This window comes from Prionailurus bengalensis, chromosome C2 (genome assembly GCF_016509475.1).
Source record: "Prionailurus bengalensis isolate Pbe53 chromosome C2, Fcat_Pben_1.1_paternal_pri, whole genome shotgun sequence".
Taxonomy (NCBI): domain Eukaryota; kingdom Metazoa; phylum Chordata; class Mammalia; order Carnivora; family Felidae; genus Prionailurus; species Prionailurus bengalensis.
Genome location: NC_057350.1, coordinates 8,480,364 through 8,502,779, shown reverse-complemented (window position 1 = coordinate 8,502,779; position 22,416 = coordinate 8,480,364). Strand labels below are relative to the sequence as shown.

Below are 22,416 nucleotides of genomic sequence, written 5' to 3'. Positions count from 1 at the left end.
ACCTGGGTGGCTCAGTCAGTTAAGCTTGGGCAGCCCGACTTGGGCTCAGGTCATGATCTCGAGGTCCATGAGTTCGAGCCCCGCGTCTGGCTCTGTGCTGACAGCTCAGAGCCTGGAGCCTGTTTCAGATTCTGTGTCTCCCTCTTTCTCTGACCCTTCCCTGTTCATGCTCTGTCTCTCTCTGTCTCAAAAATAAATAAATGTTAACAAAAAAGTTAAAAAAAAAACAGCTTTCTTGTAAAGGTCTGCAAACCTTTTTTAAAGGAACTTCTTGTGGGGCACCCGGGTGGCTCAGTCAGTTAAGTGTCAAATTCTTGATACAGGCTCAGGTCACGATCTCATGGTTCATGAGTTCGAGCCCCGCGTTGAGCTCTGTGCTGACAGTGCTGAGCCCGCTTGGGATTCCCTCTGTCTTCCTCTCTCTCTGCCCCTCCTCCATCTCTTTCCCTCAAAATAAATAACATTAAAGAAAAAAAAAAAAAAGACACTTCTTGTACCTTGGGCACTTACTGGTTGAGACAAAATGTTGCCAGGATGGAATTTGATTTAAAGAAGGATTTTCAGGGCACCTGGCTGGCTCAGTCGTTAGAGCATGAGACTCTTGATCTCAGGGTCATAAGCTAGAGCCCCACACTGGGCATAGAGTTTACTTAAAAAACAAAAACAAGGGGCCCCTGGGTGGCTCAGTTGGTTGGGCCAATGACTTCCGCTCAGGTCATGATCTTGCAGTTTGTGAGTTCGAGTCCCGCATCGTGCTCTGTGCTGACAGCTCGGAGCCTGGAGCCTACTTCGGATTCTATGTCTCCCCCTCTCTCTGCCCCTACCTTGCTCACACTCTGTGTCTCTCTGTCTCTCAATAATAAATAAATGTTTAAAAAAAAAACAAAATCTTTAAAAGAAATAAAGAAGGATTTTCTCAAAGATACTACACTTCGCAGGGTGCCTGGGTGGCTCTGTCGGTTAAACATCTGACTTTGGCTCAGGTCGTGATCTCCTGGTTTCTGAGTTCAAGCCCCGCATTGGGCTGTCTGCTGTCAGCACAGAGCCCACTTTGGATCCAATGTCCCCCTCTTTCTGCCCCTCCCCTGCTCACTCCTCTCTCCCTCAAAAATAAATAAGTATTTTTAAAAAAGATACTGTATTTTGCAACTAGGGAAAAAAACCTAAAGAATGGAAAAGAGGATTCTAATCCATCATTTTTCCTTTTTTAAAGTTTTCATTTAGGGGCGCCTGGGTGGCTCAGTCGGTTAAGTGGCTGACTTCGGCTCAGGTCATGATCTTGCGGTCTGTGGGTTCGAGCCCCGAGTCGGGCTCTGTGCTGACAGCTCAGAGCCTGGAGCCTGCTTCGGATTCTGTGTCTCCCTCTCTCTGACCCTCCCCCGTTCATGCTCTGTCTCTCTCTGTCTCAAAAATAAATAAATGTTAAAAAAAAAAATTAAAAAAAATAAAGTTTTCATTTAAATTTCAGTTAGTTAACATACAGTATATTAGTTTCAGTTGCACAGTATAGTGAATCAACACTTCCATACAACACCTGGTGCTCATCACAGGTGTGCACTCCTTTTTTAAATAAGAATAGGGATTGGGTAACATGGTTGGTTGATCTGGCCTTCTATCAACTGGTCTGTGCTTCAACAACTGTTCATAACGACAATGATGCTAAGGCTCTAAATATTTCTAAAGTATCTTGTAAGTCCCCCAAAGGAAAATTATGTAATTCAAGCATTATTTTAGAATTGTGGTTTCTGTATTCTTTAAAAAAAAAAAATGTGGTGCCTGGGTGGCTCAGTCGGTGGAGCATCTAACTCTTGGATCTTGGCTCAGGTCATGATTTTGCCATTTGTGTTGGGCTCTGCACTGACAGCATGGAGCTTGAGATTCTCTCTCTCCCTTTCTCTCTGCCTTTTCCCTGCATGTGCATGCACACAGTCTCTCTCAAAATAAACTTAAAAAAAAAATGTAACTGAGATCTATTGAACAGGATGTTCTATACGTCTTTAACGACTGGCTTGTGTCTAAAATGAGATCATTGTCGTCTCCTTGCATTCTGTTACTTTAACAGACTTTGCTAGGCTCTTTTCACTGCAGGTGAAGGTCTTTGTATATTACAGAGAGTTATTGCCATTGTTTGCAAAAGATAACTTAGGTGGGTTCAAAGTTTGAACCAGCCCCATAACCTTTTTCATTATTGTAAAATAATTACTTTGTATGTGAAGGGGATTTCCTGCATGAGTTTGGTGAAACTTTAAGTTATGCCCTACAGATAAGTCATTTCTACCCCCTAGACCTGCCAGGAAGCTCTTAGTTCTGGTTTACATGTTAAATAAGTCTCGCTAAATTCCAAAGAGATCATTGCCTTCAAATTTCTTTGAACTTATTTAGTTATTCTGAAAATGATCATAGGAGATCTACAATCATTTTCTTGAATAGTTAAAGCTTAAAATGCATATTAAATAAATAAATAGGTTAGCAATACATGATGTTGACAAATGAACAGTCACGCTTTGCTGGTGGAAATGTAAAAACGGAGGTTAGCTTCCTGGCAATTTGGCGATAGGTAATAAGAGCTTTAAGAAATTTCATATCGCTTGCCCTTCAAATACATTTCCAAGAGATATAATCAGAGATAAGAACAAAGATTTCTATACAGGGATATTTGTTACACTGACATTTATAAAAATGAAAATCAGAACCATCCTTAGAGTCCGTTAATAGAGAATTTGTGAAATTATGGTGCATCCATATGCCACAATATTATGCAATTATTAACTGCTCATAATATAATGTTATTTGAAAAATGAGGCACACAAAATTATATTCACAGTATTTTTTTGTTTTTTGTTTGTTTGCACACACATGTAGAAGGGCTTATAGAAGACAATTAAGAATATCTTTGAGTGATAGGTTATGGTTGATTTAGTTTTATTTGTTTTCTATAATTTAAAAATTCTCGGGGTGCCTGGGTGGCTCAGTCAGCTAAGCGTCCGACTTCAGCTCAGGTCATGAACTTGCAGTTTGTGGGTTCGAGCCCCGCGTCAGGCTCCGTGCTAACAGCTTAGGGCCTGGAGCCTCCTTCGGATTCTGTTTCCCTCTCTCTCTGTTCCTCCCCTGTTCGCACCCTGTCTCTCTGTCTTTCTCTCAAAAATAAATAAAGAATAAAAAAATAAATAAATCTCTATGATGCATGTGTATTACTTTTAAAATAAATGATACTGATTAAAAACAATGCAAATATTTAAAGTATCCGTCATTAGATACCATTCCACATTCATTACTTATGTAGATTTAAAGTGCTGTAATCAAGAAATGATCTTAGCCAAAATCTTACGAACTTTAATCAAGGGCATTTCTGATATGGTCTGTTGATCCATAGACTGTGTGGCTGATAGGCTCTTCAGCACCTTTCAGTCACATAAGTTATTTGGTTCTTGGCATTTTCATGATTAATCCAACATGAAAAATCTGATCTAGCCCAATGCACTAACTACCACTAATCTTATTGGTGACAAGAAGCTTCTGATAAGGATGGCTTGGAGAGGTGAAAAAGAGGGCAAGTTTGGGGATTTAACTTCACTGAAACCATTTTCTTTGAGGGATGGGATATCTGATCCGATTTCGTTTACTTCAGATCTTTGAACAAATCATTACACAGGGATTTGGGGGAAAAAGGAGTTAGGTCGAGAAGCAGTGCTTGATTTAGCATTTGTTTTGGAACCACTTACCTTTTGGGTTGCTGACAGCAACAAACATTTTCTAAATGCCCAAAAGAACGAAAGTAGATTGTCTTCCCATAAGAAGTGGCAGATGAAAGTTGGTTATTTCTCTATATTCATTCAGATGAATGTTTGAGCGAGAAAAAAACCCAAGAAACAACCTGAAACCAAAACAAAACAGGTAGAAGTTACCTCTTAAATTTGTCAGGCATCCGTACATGGTGTGTGGCCTTCTCTAACTTCCAAGATGGCCTAGGAGAGATATTTATTTTGTAAAATAAAGTTCAGAAAGGCAGAGATATCATCCACTTAGACCAAACATTCAGTAACTCCTGCAAATGGATTGTCAATAGGCCTTGACATCCATTCCTTATTCTGGCCAGGAAGGAATAGAGTTATTCTCAAGGTTAAGTAAAGGTCATCTCTCTCTGCCAACTGCCAGTCAGCAGTGATGGAAAAGCACAGGCTGGGGCTAGGTGCCTGGAAATTTCACTTAAGAAACAAATGGCCCCAGTCTGTCTGTTCACTCAGGTCACTTCTGTTAGTTTTCCCATAATTGTGCTAGATCGGTAGGCAAGTGAAATGACAGATTCGTCACTGATAGAATCTCTATCTTGGGTTGACAATTCTTTAATTTGTGGCCCTTTGTGGTCAGAGGCCATTATTTCTGATTGCCTTTTTGTCCCACGGCAGTTCATCTGTCTTTCACGTGCATTAAATTTAATCTTTTCGTTCAGAGATGACAGTGAATTCAGTCTGAGGTAGCTTTCAAACTGATTTCATAAATTTAGTAAATTCAGGGGGAAAAAAAATCTTAAAAGGCACCAGAATTTGAAAGTAGAAGACAAATAATGATGGCTTTCTGGAAATTTCGGGTCGTTACAAGATCTCCACATTGATCATTCTAAATATTTAGGGCCTTAAATGATTTGACTCCTTAAAATATGAGAAAAGTTTATATCTCCCTCATTCCACCTTCAAAACCATTTAATTGTAATGCTTCTGATGATTCCAGCTAGGAGCCTCTGAATTTTTCCTTTCTCACTAATAACCATATACTTTGTTGTCTGTGCTAGAAACCCAGGACCCAAGATGAATCAGCCAAATTCTCAGGAAGTGAAGTAAAAACCAAGTGTGTGCGTGGCCCCGTGTGTGTAGCACAGAGGACGTTCGGAGAGAGATGGACACAGTGTGGACGGGGTGTGGGGTGTGGACAGGGAGCAGCAGGGACAGATGTGGGCCAGGATCTGTGATTCCAGGATTTTCGTCCACTTTACCTGATTCAACCCTCAAGATTATCTCAAAGTAGGTGTATCCCTCTAGCACGTGAGAAAATGGAGCTTTCAGGGTGGGGGGAGGGGAAATCTCTCCAAGGCCTCCCACTCCACCCAGGAGGTGAAGTGAGGACTCGAGAGCTTGTGTTCTCATCCAAAACCCAAACTCTTAACTTTGCAGGCTCTCTTCCTGAGGACAGGGGCAAAATCGGAAAGGGTTTCTATGAGTGTGGTGGTCCAGCCAAGTGGGGGGTGAGGGGACAGGGGACAGGTGGGGGTAGAGAGAGACAGCAGAGGAGAGAGAGAAGAGTAATACTGTGTATGGGCATGTTGATCTCTCTCTCTGAGTCACAAGAGGGATTTATTATCTAACACAGTCCACTTATGGCATCGGCTCTCTCTGGGTTTGGGGTATTCTGTGGCACACTTTGCCATCAAAGATAAAGGGTTTTCTTCGTCGTGCTGTGCCAACCTTAGCACTTGGGTTTTCATCCTCAGGCTTGAGGGAATACTTTCTCTTCTGTTTCCTGACATGGATTTTAAGCCAACCTTGATATATGATTGGGGTAGCCTGAATAATGGCCCCCAAAGACATTGGCAGGTGCCAGTTCCTGGACTCTGTAAATGTCATCCTATAAGGGAAGAACGGTCTCTGAAGATGTGACAAAGTTAAGCCTTGTCTTGTTTTGCTATATAAACACTTTATTAAAAGCAGCAGACCAGCGGGGCACCTGGGTGGTTCAGTTGGTTAAGCATCTGACTTTGATCTCACAGTTCACCAGTTGGAGCCCCGCGTCGGGCTCTGTGCTGACAGCTCGGAGCCTGGAGCCTGCTTTGGATTCTGTGTCTCCCTCTCTCTCTGTGCCCCCTCCCACTTGTGCTCTGTCTCTCTCTCTGTGTGTGTGTCTTTCTCAAAAATAAATAAAATGTAAAAAAAAAAAAAGAATGGGTGGAGAAATGGCATAGATTATAGACAGTGGCCCGCATGAGGAAAAGAGTGAGATAGAATCATGACGACCATTAAAGGCCTACCATGTGCCAAACATGTTTCCCTATATCCTATAAAATGGGTGTTGTTTGACAGATGCAGAAACTGAAGGTCAGAGAGGTCAAGTGACCCGCCCAAGGTCACACTGGCAGGAAGTGGCAGAGCAGGGATTTGGACTCAGGACTCACTGATGCCAAAGCCCTAGTCTTTTTGCTTTGTTTCCTGGAAGTTGGCCATTTGAAGGTATATTTATTATTTTTTATATAAAAATAGGTATATTTATATACTTATATAAATTTTTGTATAAAAATTTTTGTAATATTTTTTGTATAAAATATTGAGCCTAGTTGTATTCAAATATGCAGATTAAAACCACGTACCACTCGTGTACTTCCTCCATTAGCAAAAGCAGAGCAGGCAATGCTTCCCCGGCCACACTGTGGCAGATTGCTCATGTTTTGCTGCTATAGATTCACTAAGAAAAACATACAGTGTCTTCCCTTCCCATACCATCAAGGAGAGACTGGCAGAGGGTCCAGGTTTCTTTTAGGGGGTGACATGCATGTGTGTCTGGAGGAGAAGTGAATGGAACTTTCCGTGCAGATCAAGGAGACTTTGCAGCCTGGAGGCCCTCCCTACCGAGGCTTGTGGTTTTCAAGGGTCATTATCAACATGGGGTCTGTGGCCTATTCCCAGCAGAGCCTCCAAGGAGGCCTGTTAAAAATGCAGATTCCAGGGCCTTCCAGACTTACTAGAGCTGGGAACCTGCATTTTAACAGCTCCTCAGGTGGTTCTTGGCCATTTCAAAGTCGAAAATAGACCTCCAAGCCCATTCTGGCCATCAGCAGGGTTATTCCAGCAGGACGAAGATGATGGCTTTGTGCCTGAACACTGATGGGAACTGTATTGTTAGGTTTAGCTATGGCTGTGACTGGATGACCCAAAATTAACAGTGGCTGAAACCAGATAGAAGGACATTTCTCTGTCCAAATCCAGAGGTTGGCCATCCAGGGCTGGTATGATGTCAGGATTTGGGCTCTTTCAATCTTTTTGCTCTGCTGCTGTGTGGCTTCAACTCCTAAGGGCACCTCATGGTCTAAGGGGCATTTCCATTTCCAGTCATTAAATCCATACCCCGGACAGTAGAAATGAGGAGAGCCGAAGCAGGGCATGATACGTCCTTGAAAGACACCTTACCAAAGTGACACACACTCCTTCCCCTCCCGTCCAATGTACTGCCCAGAAGAAACTCAGGTGGTGCTGTCTTGCTGCAAGGGAGAGAGCGCTTTGTTCTAGGTAACCATGCACCTCATTAAAATTTTTTTAAATGTTATTTATTTTCAAGAGAGAGGGAGAGAGACAGGGCGTGCACAGGGAGGGGCAGAGAGAGAAGGAGACACAGAACCCGAAGCAGGCTCCAGGCTCTGAGCTGGGCATGTGAGCCTGCTTGGGATTCCCTTTCTCCCTCTCTGCCCCTACACCATTCGCGCGCTTTTTCTCTCAAAATAAATAAAATAAACTTAAAAAAAAAAAAAAAGAAAGGCTCCACATTAAAAACAAATAAAAAGAAGAGAGAGAAAAATCCACCCTTCCTCCACTTTTTATTCTATCCGGGGCTCTCAAAGGACTGGAGGTCCACCCACACTGGAGAGGTTGGATGTTCTTTACCTAGACTGATTCAGATGCTAATCTCTTCTTGAAACACCCTCGTGGACACATTCAGAAATAATGTTTTATCAGTTGTCTGGGCATCCCTTAGCCCAGTCAAGTCGACACATAAAATTAACCATCACACCAGTATAGCAGCGAACTGTAGGGAGTGTGTTTAATAGATATGACCTTTTTGAAGATCAGTCTGACATCACATATTAAGTGTGAGAAGTAAGGGAGAGGACTCATTTTCAGAAGTACCAAATAAAAGCCACGCTGTCTAGTTAACAGTAGGTTTATAACCTATTGGAAATATGTACAACCCCTCCCCCTCTCCACAATGGAGTCCTAAACCTTAGACACTTCATTTCCTGGTTTTTCTTTCCCTTTCTGTTTCATGGGCTTATTTTTTCAGACTTTGCAATGAGCATGCGCCAAAGAACAAAGGGAGGAGGGACTGAAAGTCTCTGTCACCTCAGAGAATGTACCTTTGTTCCAATCAGGCTACTTTTTTTTTTTTTTTTAACGTTATTTATTTATTTATTTATTTAAAAAAATTTTTTTTTCCAACGTTTTTTATTTATTTTTGGGACAGAGAGAGACAGAGCATGAACGGGGGAGGGGCAGAGAGAGAGGGAGACACAGAATCGGAAACAGGCTCCAGGCTCTGAGCCATCAGCCCAGAGCCTGACGCGGGTTAGCTCGAACTCACGGACCGCGAGATCGTGACCTGGCTGAAGTCGGACGCTTAACCGACTGTGCCACCCAGGTGCCCCCTAAACGTTATTTATTTTTGAGACAGAGAGAGAGAGAGAGAGAGAGACAGAGCACGAATGGGGAGGGTCAGAGAGAGGGAGACACAGAATCTGAAACAGGCTCCAGGCTCTGAGCTGTCAGCACAGAGCCCGACGCGGGGCTCGAACTCACGGACAGCGAGATCATGCCCTGAGCCGAAGTCATGCCCTGAGCCGAAGTCCGCCGCTTAACAGACTGAGCCACCCAGGCGCCCCTCAGACTACTTTTTGCCTTCCATGGGCATAGGCGACTTCCAGGTAAGGCTATAACCTATGTAGTGCTCAGCCAATGAGGAACCAGGGGAGGGACTTACCTCTGTGGTGCTCAGCCAATGAGGAACCAGGGGAGGGACTTACACAGTAGGAGATAAATTATCTGCTGTAACTGCCCCAAGTGTGCCTATCAGTCAGACACCTGCTCTTAAGAGAATGTTGATTAAAGCCTCACTTCACTGTGCTCCGCCTCCCTCCTTTGATTGATTGGGTTGGTGGGCTTATTCCTCCCTTTAAGTATCTTCAAGATGTTCAAGCCCTTTGATCCTGTAACAATTCCAATGTCAGGAACCTAGCCCAAGGGCACAATTTCACAAAGCTTATCCACAAAGATTTCCACTGATTGTCCCTAATAGGGGAAAACAGAAGACAACCTAAGTGGCCAGAGTAGGGAAACCATCATCCTTCTGCTCATATTTCTGCCTCAGTGACTAAAACAGTCTGCCTTCTTGGGAAAGCATTGGGGGAACACACTCCTGCACTATATTCCACACTCAACACTCACAGGTGTGTGACTTATCTGATGGGTGAGAAATGGCCACACTCACTGCACAAGACTTGTCTGCTATCTGCCAGGACCACACAGGACGCAGTGCACCACGCTGTCTTGTGCATGCAGATGGCTGGGCCGCGTCTAACTCTGCAGGCCAGCCCTCCTCACATCAGATTTAAGGAAGAAAGCTGGGTTTTGGCTTCATTTTTATGCAGCACTTGAACATCTGGCTCCATCAGTATTAAGGTGGACAATGTATTTAAAAAAAATTTTTTTTTTTAATGTTTATTTTTGAGAGAGACAGAGCACAAGTTGGGGAGGGGCAGAGAGAGAGAGGGAGACACAGAATCCAAAGCAGGCTGCAGGCTCTTGGCTGTCAGCACAGAGCCTAATGCATGGCTCAAAGTCACAAAAGGTGAGATCATGACCTGAGCTTAAGTTGGAGGCTTAATCGACTGAGCCACCCAGGTGCCCCAATGGACAATGTATTTGAATTCCCATCGGGCACTTGTCCTTCACAGAACAGTGACGACGAGTGTTGTGTTCACCCTAGTGGTGTGCATGTCAACCTGTGGTTCACTGAGAGGTGTCAAAAGAGGGGGTCCTGGGGGCGCCTGGGTGGTGCAGTCGGTTAAGCGTCCGACTTCAGCCAGGTCACGATCTCGCGGTCCGTGAGTTCAAGCCCCGCGTCAGGCTCTGGGCTGATGGCTCAGAGCCTGGAGCCTGTTTCCGATTCTGTGTCTCCCTCTCTCTCTGCCCCTCCCCCGTTCATGCTCTGTCTCTCTCTGTCCCAAAAATAAATAAACGTTGAAAAAAAAAAATTAAAAAAAAAAAAAAAAAAGAGGGGGTCCTGGAAACTATAGTGTCAGAAGGCAGGATGGGGCCTTTAGAAGCGGCCACAGGAGCAGGGTGAACAGGCTTTATAACACAAGTGGGCCAGCCTGGCCAACTATGGTGCAATTGGAGGGTGCCATTTGATGCTTTAACTGGCATCATCCAGCCCTGGCCATATGGCCCTCTGTGACTGACCTATACAAGCAGAGCTTGGACACTGGATTTGCAGAAAGAGCCTGATGAGACAGGTATTGAGTTACTGGAGTTTTTCCCCTGCATCACGTGAAACAGATTCACAGGGGGAAAACTCAGATCCACAAAAGCATCTGCTCACCAATTATAACTCAGTTTCTGTAAAGCCATTATTTCGAACTCCGTGGCTCCTTCGGTCCCTGAGGTTTCCGTTGCATTTCTGGAACACTGGGACTTATGTGGTGGTGAGGAATGGAGGGGTAGGGAGCATTTGGTCCCTGGTCCTAAGTCCACACAGGTGACCAGAGACATCCACGGTCTCTGTCTACATGGCTCCATTCTGATTTGGTGGTTATCTCCAAGTGCTGAACTTTTGTTGTGTCTAGACGGATTGGAAAGGTGGGGGAAGTACGTCTGCCCATTCTGAAGTAGTATATATATAGTGCTACGGTTAATCCGCCTGAGTTTTACCCTGAACGAGGAGAATCTTGACAACGGCCACAGCCTGACCTGCACCTTGGGAAAACAAACCAAAAAGAATCTCTTCGTTTCTGCCTCCCTTTCCCCACATCCCATCCAGTCTGCGCTGAAGTGGCTGCCTAGGACGGGGGGTCTGTGTTGCCCAATGTACTGGGTCTGGGATAACTGCAGTAGCACTGGATTTACTTGAGTTTTCCAAGTTCTGTGGGCATGGGCCTGGTAATAGGATACTGCTTGTCCCATCGGCTCTTTGAAATAGTGGCACATAGAAGAAATTATGGGCTGGATCAATTTGCTTAAGGAGTAACACCAGTTCTAATGAGCCCCGAGGCATCGGCTTCTGTAGAAAACCCAGCCTCCTGATTGAGATACTTCTCAGTAAGACAGGTAAGGTCAAGAAATTAGGGAGGGAAGAATTTTGGATTTGAATTGTTGGCTTTTCATTTAGGTGATTTCATGTCTGGACTTCTATAATATAATTCTTGTTGATAATCTAATTACTAGAGGGGGTTTTGCCAAAATCAGAAAATGTTTATATTGCTGACATTTGGGGAATATTTTATGCTATTATTTAGGCTTATTGTAAAACATGGTGTCTTTCAAACCTTTTTCTTTTTAAAATTGTTTCAGTGTTTATTTTCGAGAGAGAAAGAGAGAGAGAGAGAGAGAGATCGATCATGAGCCAGGGAGGGGCAGAGAGAGAGGGAGACACAGAATCAGAAGCAGGCTCCAGGCTCTGAGATGTCAGCACAGAGTCCAAAGCGGGGCTCGAACCCACGGAGTGGGCCATGAGATCACGACCTGAGGTGAAGTCTGACTCTTAACCAACTGAGCCACCCAGGCATTCCTCAAATCTTTTTCTTAAACTACAGCGTGCAGCAGGGAAATGCATTACATATCACGGCCCTGCAACTGAAGCAAAATTTTTACAGAAAAGCCACATCTCAGCCTGGGGTTCTCACGAAAGCAGAGCCTGTGACAAAGGCTTGTGCGTAGGCAGTCTATTTGGAAAGTGACACTAGGGAAGAGTGGGCAGCAATGGAGCAAAACCGAGAAGAGCCAATTCAGGCATGCGCTACTGAGCTCACCATTGCCATGGTGACCGCAGCTCAATCTCCCAGGGCCTCCTGAGGAGCTCCCGAAAATGAAGCTCACAATTGCTTCTTTGGGGGACGGACGCCTGCCCCACATGGAGCTCCATGGCGTCCTCTGGGGGTTGACCTCCCCTCTCTCCAGGGTGCACTGTCAAGGGGCACCTGTGGCTGATCAAAGGGGCATCAGTGGCTGGAATAAGGCGTGGAACCAAGCAGATCTGAAGTGGCCATTAGAGGTATTCAATTAAGATACTTATCCTTCCTAAGTGCAATACCGTATCCTACACACACACACACACAGTCTCTCTCTCCCTCTCTCTTTCTAGTTGAGGCCCACTAACCAGTAGTTCTCCAAGTGTGGTCTGGAGACTCTGTTTCAGGGGGTCCATGAGGTCAAAACCAGTTTCATAAAACCATTAAGATGCTATTTGTCTTTTCCACTCTCATTCTCTCACAAGTGTGCAGTGGTTTTCCAGAAGCTCTGTGACATGTGGTATTGGAACAGACTGAATACAGAAGCAGATAGGAGAACCCAGCTGTCTTCCATTAAGCCAGATATTTAAAGTGATTTGCAAAAATGTGAAACAATTCCACTCATTTCACGAAGTTTCTTTTAGGAAAATATAGTTGTTTTTCATAAAATGTTATTTAAACATGTCAAAATGTAATGGGTATATTATTTATAAACAAATATTTTAAAAATTCCTATGTTAATTTCTAAATATAATCCACCTACACAAAAGCTCTTTGGGAACACTCTTTATGAATATAAAGGGGTCCTGAGGTTTAAAAAAAAATGGTGAGAACTGCTGCACTAAACCAAGACCCTGGAAAGAACTGCATCCCATAATCTAAGAAAAAGCGACATACGGACAAAATGTCTTATAAAGTGTAAGAACAGCAGGGCTGGGAAACAGAATGAAAAGTTAATAGGGGGCTGGAGGCGAGGTGGGGTACTGCAGTTAATGAAGGGCCTTTTCTCACCCATTTCAACACCTTCATAGGCCTATCATTGGCCTGAGGGGAATGCAAAGGAGTGATGCTGATCCGGGCAGGAGTCTCACAAAGGTGGGAGGGCCGCTCCCACACTGCCTGTTCTTTCAAAGCTAACACCACTCCCTGGTTGACCACAGGCTCAGTTAAATCCAATGAATTAAGGCAGGAAGTTCTCAATCCTGGCTGCATGTTTTAAGTGTCCGGTTGTCATTAAAAACTACCCCTGCTTGGGTCCCACTCCAGACCAATGAATTAAAATTTCTGGGGATGAGGCATCGGCACTGTTCTTTACCTTTTTATTGATGTGTAAGTTACTTCTTGGTTGAAGGGACGGGTGAAACAGGTGTAGGGGATGAAGAACTTGTAACTTACAAACTTCTCATAAAATAAGCCACAGGGATGTAATATACAGCATAGGGAATACAGTCGATAATACTGTAATAACTTTATATGGTGACCTACTGTGGTGGGCATTTTGTAATGTACAAAACTATCCAATTACTAACTTGTACACCTGAAACGAATACAACATTATATATAAACCATAATTCAATTTTAAAAAGCATTAAGTCAAATGATATTAACACAATGATTGTTATACCCAAGTAACTACAACCCATATCAAGGTGCGGGGCATTTTCAACAACCCCCCCCACCCCGCCCCCGGCAGGTTCCCTCATGGCTCTGCTAGTTAATATCACCATTCCAACATTTATCACCAGAGTAGTTTTTCCTGATTTTGAATTTCATGTAAATGAAAACATGTAGTATATATTCTTTTACGTCTGTTTTTTCCCCCCAACATATATCTGTGATATTCATTCCTGTTGTTAGATAAAGCAGTGATTCATTGTTTGTACGGCTGTAGGGTTTTTCAATGTATAAACAGATCACCATTTATTTACCATTCTATCCTGGATGGACCTGACTGGTCCTCTTAAACTGCTCTTAAATGTGGTGAGATGCTTTTACCATAAAAATACAGGAAATGGGACAAACAACAGAACAGAAATAGCAGACTCCTGTCATCCATCTCGTGCTCATTGGGCAGGGATACTGTCCTTGAAATGGAAGTCCTAGTTTTCTCAACTATTTAAAATTAATAGTTTCTTTTTTTTTCATTTTACAGAAGGTATAGGTAAATCTGCACAAAAATGGGTAGCTCCACCTCTATGTAGAGATTTAGTGTGTTCAAAGTTAGGCCTTGAATGCTTGCTAAGACTGGCCAATTGTGAGTATACTCTTACAAAGTTATACATGGTTTGTTTTTTAAACTTTAAGCTTCTTAATCTCACGTGGACGCAAACAGATGTTCACAAGGTGGCATCAGTCCAAGTAACTCATATACCAAATTCTCCAACCCCCTCACCTACACTTCCCCAAATACTGTCTGATTCAGCAAAAGGTAGAACCATCTACTCATTGATCCAAAAGAACCCAGGAGGGGCCCTTGATCACAACTTGTCTCAGCAGCTTGCCTACCCCGCACAGTCAGTCAGCTGCGTCTCCGACAAAGGCTGCAGAGTGACTCCTCCCCAGCTCCACCGCCACCACTCTGCTCCATACTCTTGCCCCATCCTGGACTCTCCCTCCTGAATCCATCCTCTATCCACCAGCCTGAGCGACTTTTTAAAAACATACATCAGGCCAGGTCATGCCTTCCCTTAAAGCCTCCCGATCGCTCAGTGTCTAAAGGGTTCCAACTCCTCACACGGACCCTTAAGTCCAGACTTCCTACACTGGCCCACAAAGCCCACTGCCGTGTTGCTGGCCTCTCCGGGCTCCCCCGACCACACCCCCTGGCACAGAGCACTCTAGGCCCCCTGCTGGCCTTCTGTCCTCAGGACAGGCTGAGCTCCTTCTCACCTGGAGGCCTCTGCCCTGGCTGCTTCACACCTGCAAGGTCTCCCTTGTCTCTGATCCTTCTGTTGGGCTCCTGTTTTTGCTAATCAAATTTCAGTCTCAACTGCCTCTCTCTGAGCAGCCTTCCCTGACCCAATCTAAAGTAGTCATCCCTTTACTTTCTAGAACATTATATTATTTTAATTCTCTGCATAGCACTCATCACAAATATTTTATTTGCTTAGTCTGCCTCAATCTGCCTCTAAAATGTCGGCTCTTTCAGAGAGAATCTTTTCATCGCTACATCTAGAAAAATACCTGGTATGTTGGAAGTACTCCACAAATGTTTCTTTGTGTCTTAGACACAAATGTGATGGCAAGAACATACAAATTAAATGTACCCTTCTCCCAAATCAGAGTTCGAATTCTGGGCCTCCAAGAACAAACAGCAGGAAGGACATAATTGCCATTTAAAAATTGCAGCATGAGGGGCGCCTGTGTGGCTCAGTTGGTTAACTGGCCGACTTTGGATCGTGTCATGATCTCACGGTTCGTGAGTTTGAGCCCCACATCGGGCTCTCTGCTGACAGCTTGGAGCCTGGAGCCTGCTTTTGATTCTGTGTCTCCTCTCGGCCCCTGCCCTGCTTGCAGTCTCTATCTCTCTCTCAAAAATAAATAAACATTAAAAAAAAATTAAGAAAGAATTACAGCATAAATGTCTCTCTGGAGGGATTTCTTGATTTTACGGATACTTATGTTTCAAAAAGTCTGGTATGTGGTAATGCAGTATTTATTTATTTTGTCCATTAATAACTAATACTTGAGAACATCTACATTTTTTAAATGTTTATTTATTTTTGAGAGAGAGAGAGAGAGCGTGTGTGCACGTACAAGACGGGGAGGGGCAGAGAGAAGGGGAGAAAGAGTATCTGAAGTGGGCTCTGTGCTGATAGCAGACAGCCCAATGTGGGGCTCGAACTCACGAACTGTGAGATCATGACCTGAGCTGAACTCAGATGCTTAACCGACTGAGCTACCCAGGCGCCCCAAGAATATTTACAATATTAACGGAACTTTATCTAAAACAGGCTCAACTTATTTTTTTACATTTCAATATCATGTTTTAACAAGAGAGTGAAAATAATTATGGTCAAAATTATTACATCAAAAACTTTTATAATAAACGCTTGTTGTTAGTCTACATACAATTTAGTTTTGGGTGTGATGTTCTTTGGCTGCAAGAAAGAACATTTGGTTTACTTCACTAATAGGAATATCTCTTAATGCCGGGATGGCCTCTTCTTGGTAATTCTTCCGCTGTTGATTTTTAGCATAGTTATCTGTAAGAAGAGGACAAAAAGCTATGCTTACCTAAGTAATTTCTTCTACGGTTTCTGTGGTTTATGGAGATCCACCACATAGTTTACTGAGCTAATATCTGCATAATAATAAATACCGTGTTAACATAATTAAGACTACTTGAATGCTCTCTTTAAAACAAATGTCCCAACTGGAATAAAAATCAGGAAAGTCCTTTCTATATCTAACTAGGGTAAGAAATTAATATTTCATTCAACTGCACAGTGATGATTAAAGTCCCACTTGCACACTTCTCATAGGGACAGAATTAGACTGAGGCTTGGAAAACAGATTTAACCCAATATCCCCAAACTATTAAATCATTCATGCAAACTTAACAACATCCCCTTTGTACAAATTGTCTATTTGCGGTAATTCCAGGCAAGAATTCAGGAAATACAGTAGGTTCTCAGAAAAGAAATATAAAAATACTGTAACTGGTTCAAAATATATTGTAGAGACTCATGAAACAAAAGCTTTGAAAAGTTAAAAAAAAAATCATACCAAGCAATATGGTGTGATTAATACCATAAGTATAATAAAAAATACTTCACTTCTTACAATCTGAGCAAGCTCAGGAATTTACTTTGATCGTTAGACTTCAGGGAATTTAAAAAAACTACAGAAACATGCTGTGGCTCTTTATCTACAGAACTGGGGTCAGATGGACACAAGGGACCTGAGAAGGGGGCACACTGTCACATTGCTCTCCTAGACAAGGTCTGCATGGAACGATTTGCCTGCCTTGATCAACACTGCCTGTTTAGGATAAAATTTGTTTTTCTCAGGCACAGTTGCTAAGGAACATATTATGTACTTTATGGGAACCATAAATGGGAACCATATTATGTGGTCTTTATGGGAAAATACACATGCTATAAACAGCAGATTTAGAATTTATTTCTGCCATGTAAACATCTCCTCTGGTATAACTTTGTATTTATTTCTCCCAGGTTCTTTTTACTGGGCCAGTGTGTGTCACCTACTGTAGCCTATTCTCGGTTGCTTTCCTTGATAAAACTGCTGACCCTTTCTCTTCCATTCCCCCACACTTCCCTCTGAGGTACGTTTACCTGTGATCGTATGAATGGAGTTGAGTGGAGAGGTACTCATCATGTTTATTCCAAACAAGAGTACATAACCGATTACTATAGTAATGAGGAGGTAGACGGGCAATGCAATCGCCCAATACCTGCAGAAGAAAATATTAAAGTAGGTAACTGCCTAAAAAGTCATCATTCTCAAGAGTCCGTCACCAAGGTAACATGCTTTTTGAACTTAATTTTATTTTTGATTAAAGTAGTATATAAAAGACAAATCGTTCTACAAGGTCTCATGATGAAAAGCTGCAATCCTGTATCATTCCATACCATAGCAACATGGAAAAAATGGAAACTAAGTCAGTTACCACTCACCTACCTGCAATCCATTTCCTCAAACTCTGTTGATACTTCTTACCTGCTATCCCATTATTTGTTCCCATGGGTTTATACCTTAAAATGTTTTTTTCTATAGTGTTACCTGAGCAAGATGTCAGGAGGAAATGGAGATAATGATGTGTGTCCACCTCACCATTTTTAATTAAAGGTGTATCAATGATGTCCTTTAAAAAGCTTTAGATTTCTATATGGCTTTTTATGGCTCTTAAAAGAATAAATATTTAAGATTTGGGAAGTCTAAAGGAAAAACTATGATCCTGAGAAACCGCATTAATACATTTTTATTTAAGAAAATCATTAAACTTACTTTTGAGGCCAGTAGGTTAAGCCTAAGGAGTTTAGCCAAGTTTCAGGAATAAAAGCCCACACAAGATATAGTACTGCAGAAAAGGGGAACAAAAAGAAAAAAGAGAAGTTAGTAAGGCATGTATCTAATCTATCAAGGTTTAGATAACACAAAACCTCCTTTGAAGGTTCCCTGATCACCTCAAAAATGACTTTTCTTTCCCTTCAGTCTTCTAGCTCCTTATCTGTATCATTCCTATGATACTTACAACAAGTTAAAGTAGTATATTTCCATTGCTGTGAAATGGATCTCTAGAACTTTACCATCTTGCAAATCTAAAACTCTATACTCATTAAGCTACTCTTCCCCCCCCCATTAGTCTTTTTTGTTTTAAAACATGTCTTAAGTCTTATACTATATATTTTTTTTTTAATTTTTTTTTCAACGTTTTTATTTTTTATTTTTGGGACAGAGAGAGACAGAGCATGAACGGGGGAGGGGCGGAGAGAGAGGGAGACACAGAATCGGAAACAGGCTCCAGGCTCCGAGCCATCAGCCCAGAGCCTGACGCGGGGCTCGAACTCACGGACCGCGAGATCGCGACCTGGCTGAAGTCGGACGCTTAACCGACTGCGCCACCCAGGCACCCCAAGTCTTATACTATATTTTAAGCAATGTAAGGTCAGAAATCACTTTTTATTTATTTATTTTTTATTTTTTTAATATATGAAATTTATTGTCAAATTGGTTTCCATCAGAAATCACTTTTTAAAAAAATTTTTTTTTCAATGTTTATTTATTTTTGGGACAGAGAGAGACAGAGCATGAACAGGGGAGGGGCAGAGAGAGAAGGAGACACAGAATCGGAAACAGGCTCCAGGCTCCGAGCCATCAGCCCAGAGCCTGACGCGGGGCTCGAACTCACGGACCCTGAGATCGTGACCTGGCCGAAGTCGGACGCTTAACCGACTGCGCCACCCAGGCGCCCCCAGAAATCACTTTTAAAAAAAAAATGTTTATTTATTCTGAGAGAGAGCACATGTGTCTGAGGGAGGGAGGGAGGGGCAGAGAGAGAGGAGAAAGATAATCCTAAGCAGGATCCATGGGGTCAGCACAGAGCCCAACGCAGAGCCCAATGTTGGGCTTAGTCCCATCCATCAACAGTGACATCAAGAGTCAGTTGATGAGCCGAAATCAAGAGTCAGTTGCTTAACCGACTGAGCCACCCAGGCTCCCCAGGATATAAATCACATCTTAGCTGTTACTGTGATCCTTACAGAACCTAGCAACTTGCCTTATATACAGTAGCTGTTCAACACTTCGTCCCCACAGGGTTGAAATGATTACAGACACTTGTTGCTCAAAGGTGAACGTATCTACTACCCTTGTTTGCACCCACTGCCTGTTGGGCTTCTGCCTCATCTCCCAGAATACAATCTTATTTCCCTCAAGTGGAGTCTTTGTGGCACCCTTTACTGTTGTTAATATGTAAAAACAACAGTCAACCTCCAAGTGCTCACTGTTGGCTAAGCATTTTACATGTAGTATTTAATTTAATCCTTAAAACAATCCTATGTGTGTATGTCATTTTTACAGCTGAGTAAATGAAATCTTAGAAATGTTACATCATCTGCCCAAGGTAAGGGGCAGAGGTAAAATTCGAACTATCAGTATCAATGATGATGAGTCATATTCTATATCAGGAGCATGAGAAACGGTGGTGAACCCAAAAGACATGGCCTCTGTCCTCCCCGAGCATAAAATTAGGGGGGCGGGGGACAGAGAGAAGTAAATTGATATTTTCACTGCACTGTGATTAAGTGGTATGAGTAATAAAAGACATAAGAACATATGAGGACCTTAGCCCACACTAGTGCTGATGGAGATGATGTTAGTGGTCAGGAAAGATTTCCTGGAAGAAATGACTAAACTGGGGCCTAAATAATGAGTAGCGGGTTAGCCAGATTAAAGATGCATATAATTGGGGCCTGCAGATGAGGAAGGAAGGAAATATGAGAAAACGATGTTCCCTGCCATGATCCACAGAGAGAGCATGAAGGATCTGGTGAGGCATTTAGTGTGGCTGGATGGTAGAGGGAAAAGATGGCAAGGGACCAGCTTGAAGCTTGTGATGGCTTTTAAGACTGAAGAAATGCAGGGGCGCCTGGGTGGTTCAGTTGGTTAAGCATCTGACTTCAGCTCAGGTCATGATCTCATGGTTAGTGAGTTCGAGCCTGGCGTCTGGCTCTGTGCTGACAGCCTGGAGCCTGCTTCGGATTCTGTGTCTCCTTCTCTCTCTCTGCCCCTCCCCAACTTGTGCTCTGTCTCTCGAAAATAAATAAATGTAAAAAAAAATTAAAAACAAAACAAAACAAAAAAACAAACTAGTGTATGAGACAGAAGTGAGTCAAACGTAGTGGCAGGAACTTCCCATACAGTATCTTGTCTGACTCTTTCCAAATCCTTTGAGGTGCATGCTATTATTATTCATAAGCCACAGACAGAAAAATCAAAGCACAGGGAATTTAAGTAACTTGCCTAAGCTGGACTGTGAACCCATGCAGTGTGTTCATACTATGCTTTCAGGCAGCAGCAAGAGCATTAGTTAAAACGGAAGTGAAGAGGAATGTGATGCTTCTGGGGGAAACTAAGGAGTTTAGAGTACGTACGGCATAAAGCATAAGGCTGTGAGTGCTGAGGGATAAAGCCGGAAAAGTGAACAGGTCCCAGATCATGAAATATGTTGTACAAGGAACTTGGACTTTATGCTTTAGGCAATGAGGACAGCTGGAGATACATATACATACACACACATATATATATATACACACATGTATGTATATATGTATGTATATGTATATATGTGTATACATATATATATTTTTTGCTTTCAAGATCTAGCAAACTATGAAGACAAATAACCATTTACACTCCAACCAGAGGTTTCAAGTAGAGGAGTTGGGTCTGTGTCCCAAATGAGTCACTGTGATGGTTGTGTGTGTGGGATCTATCTGTGGAAGAGCAGAGGCAGTAGAAAGCCCCACCAGATTCAGCGGCAGGAGCAGATGAATGAGTTGGGAGAAGAAAAAGTACAAGTGAAGAAACGACTCCGGGTTTTTCGAGTGGGTGTCTAGTAATTTCAAGGCTGAGAACACGCGAGCAGTCATTCTCCACACAGCAATGAGTAATCTTCCAAAGATATAAATCTGACCATATTGCTTGCCTGCTCAAACCCTTAGAATAAATTAAGTGCCTTTAGAATAAAATTCAAACTCCTTTCTTGCAAGGACTTCAACATTCTGCTCATTCTCCAATGTCTAGTCCTGCTGCGCAATGCTCCTGCTCCAGGCGGAGTCTCAGGGCCCTTGCACTGACAGTGAGTGCAGTGATTGCTGTCTGCCTGGAATGTTCTTCATTTGATTCTTTCAATGGATGTTTCCTTCTCTTCCATTCATTTCTTGGCTCAAATACCCTCTTTTTAAATGAGGCGTTTTCCATCACTTGCTGTTCCAGCTGTGTGCCACCCACCACCGCCTCCTGACTCCTATCATTTCCCTTTATTTCCTTCTAAGGTACTATCAAAATCTATAATTATTGTTATGGAACCAAGGTTTATATCTCCCTCAAATTCATATGTTGAAGTTAGAATCCCCAATGTGGAGGTATTTGGAGGCAGGGCCTTTGGGAGGTAGTCAGGTTTAGAAAAGGTCATGAGGGTGGGGCCCCATGCTGGGATTAGTGTCCTTGTAAGGAAAGTAAGAGACCAGAGCTTCCACTTGCTCTCTTGCCACTCTGTGAGGACACATCAAGAAGGTGGCTGTCGGTAAGCCAGGAGGAGGGCCTTCACCAAGAACCACCCATGCTGTTACCCTGATCTTGCACCTCCCAGCTTCCAGAACCGGAAGAAATGTTGATTGTGTAAGCCTCCAGTCTATGGAATTGTTACAGTGGCCTAAGCAGACTAAGAAAATTGCTTGTTTTCAATTCAGTAAATATTTAAATGTAGAGAGGATCATGTAATCCCTTTGCACAATACCTTCTTTTATCATAACTGCTGGGTACAGCCTCTGACCTCTGTCCTATTACTTTCTACCTCATTTTCTCAGGCTTCAAGCCTACACCTCCATCGGTTCCTCAAACTCATAGGCACGTTCTCCTAAATGCTTCTGGTACTGGCTGTTCTCTGTCTGACTTTTTCCCCTGATTGCCCCACAGCCAACTTGCACTTTTCACGTCTGTGCTTAAATCACATCTCTTAGGGAGGTGCTTCCAGATTGCTGTATTTAAAACAACAACCTCCTCCCATTAACCTTAGCCTCCTTTCTTGCTTCATTTTTCCCCATGGTACACATTATCATCTGACATCATATATGTGGTACTTACTTACTTTGTCCACTGGCTATCTCCCCATACTAGAATGAAAACCCTAGGAGAGCAGGTAAGTTTTGAATGTTTTGCTCCTCCTTTGCCTATCACAGTGCCTGGCATCTGGTAAGTACTCAAAAATTTGTAGCATTACTTTTTGGTTGTGGGCTGTAGCGATTTCTTACTAGATAGGTCTCCTGAGGCAAGAGAAACAAAAGCAAAAATAAACTACCGGGACCTCATCAAGATAAAAAGCTTCTGCACAGCGAAGGAAACAATCAACAAAACTCATAACGCAATCTATGAAATGGGAGAAGATAATCACAAATGACGTATCTGATAAT

At 42.8% G+C, this 22,416-nt stretch overlaps 1 protein-coding gene across 4 annotated transcripts in view; it reads right to left on the bottom strand.

Annotated features, from left to right (window-relative positions):
• Positions 1-22,416, bottom strand: part of LOC122491178 (phosphatidylinositol glycan anchor biosynthesis class P) — a 36,687-nt gene that overhangs the window by 11,071 nt on the left and 3,200 nt on the right. For 3 of the 4 annotated variants that reach the window (XM_043593621.1, XM_043593619.1, XM_043593620.1), the window contains 3 exons: positions 17,729-17,801; positions 17,056-17,174; positions 13,061-15,963 (listed from right to left, as the gene is read on the bottom strand). In XM_043593621.1, coding sequence (XP_043449556.1) covers positions 15,833-15,963; positions 17,056-17,174; positions 17,729-17,801 — 323 coding nt within the window. In that variant the 3' untranslated portion in view covers positions 13,061-15,832. Of the gene's footprint in view, positions 1-3,722; positions 3,875-13,060; positions 15,964-17,055; positions 17,175-17,728; positions 17,802-22,416 lie in introns of those variants that run through there. The other variant, XR_006299297.1, reaches the window with a different exon arrangement.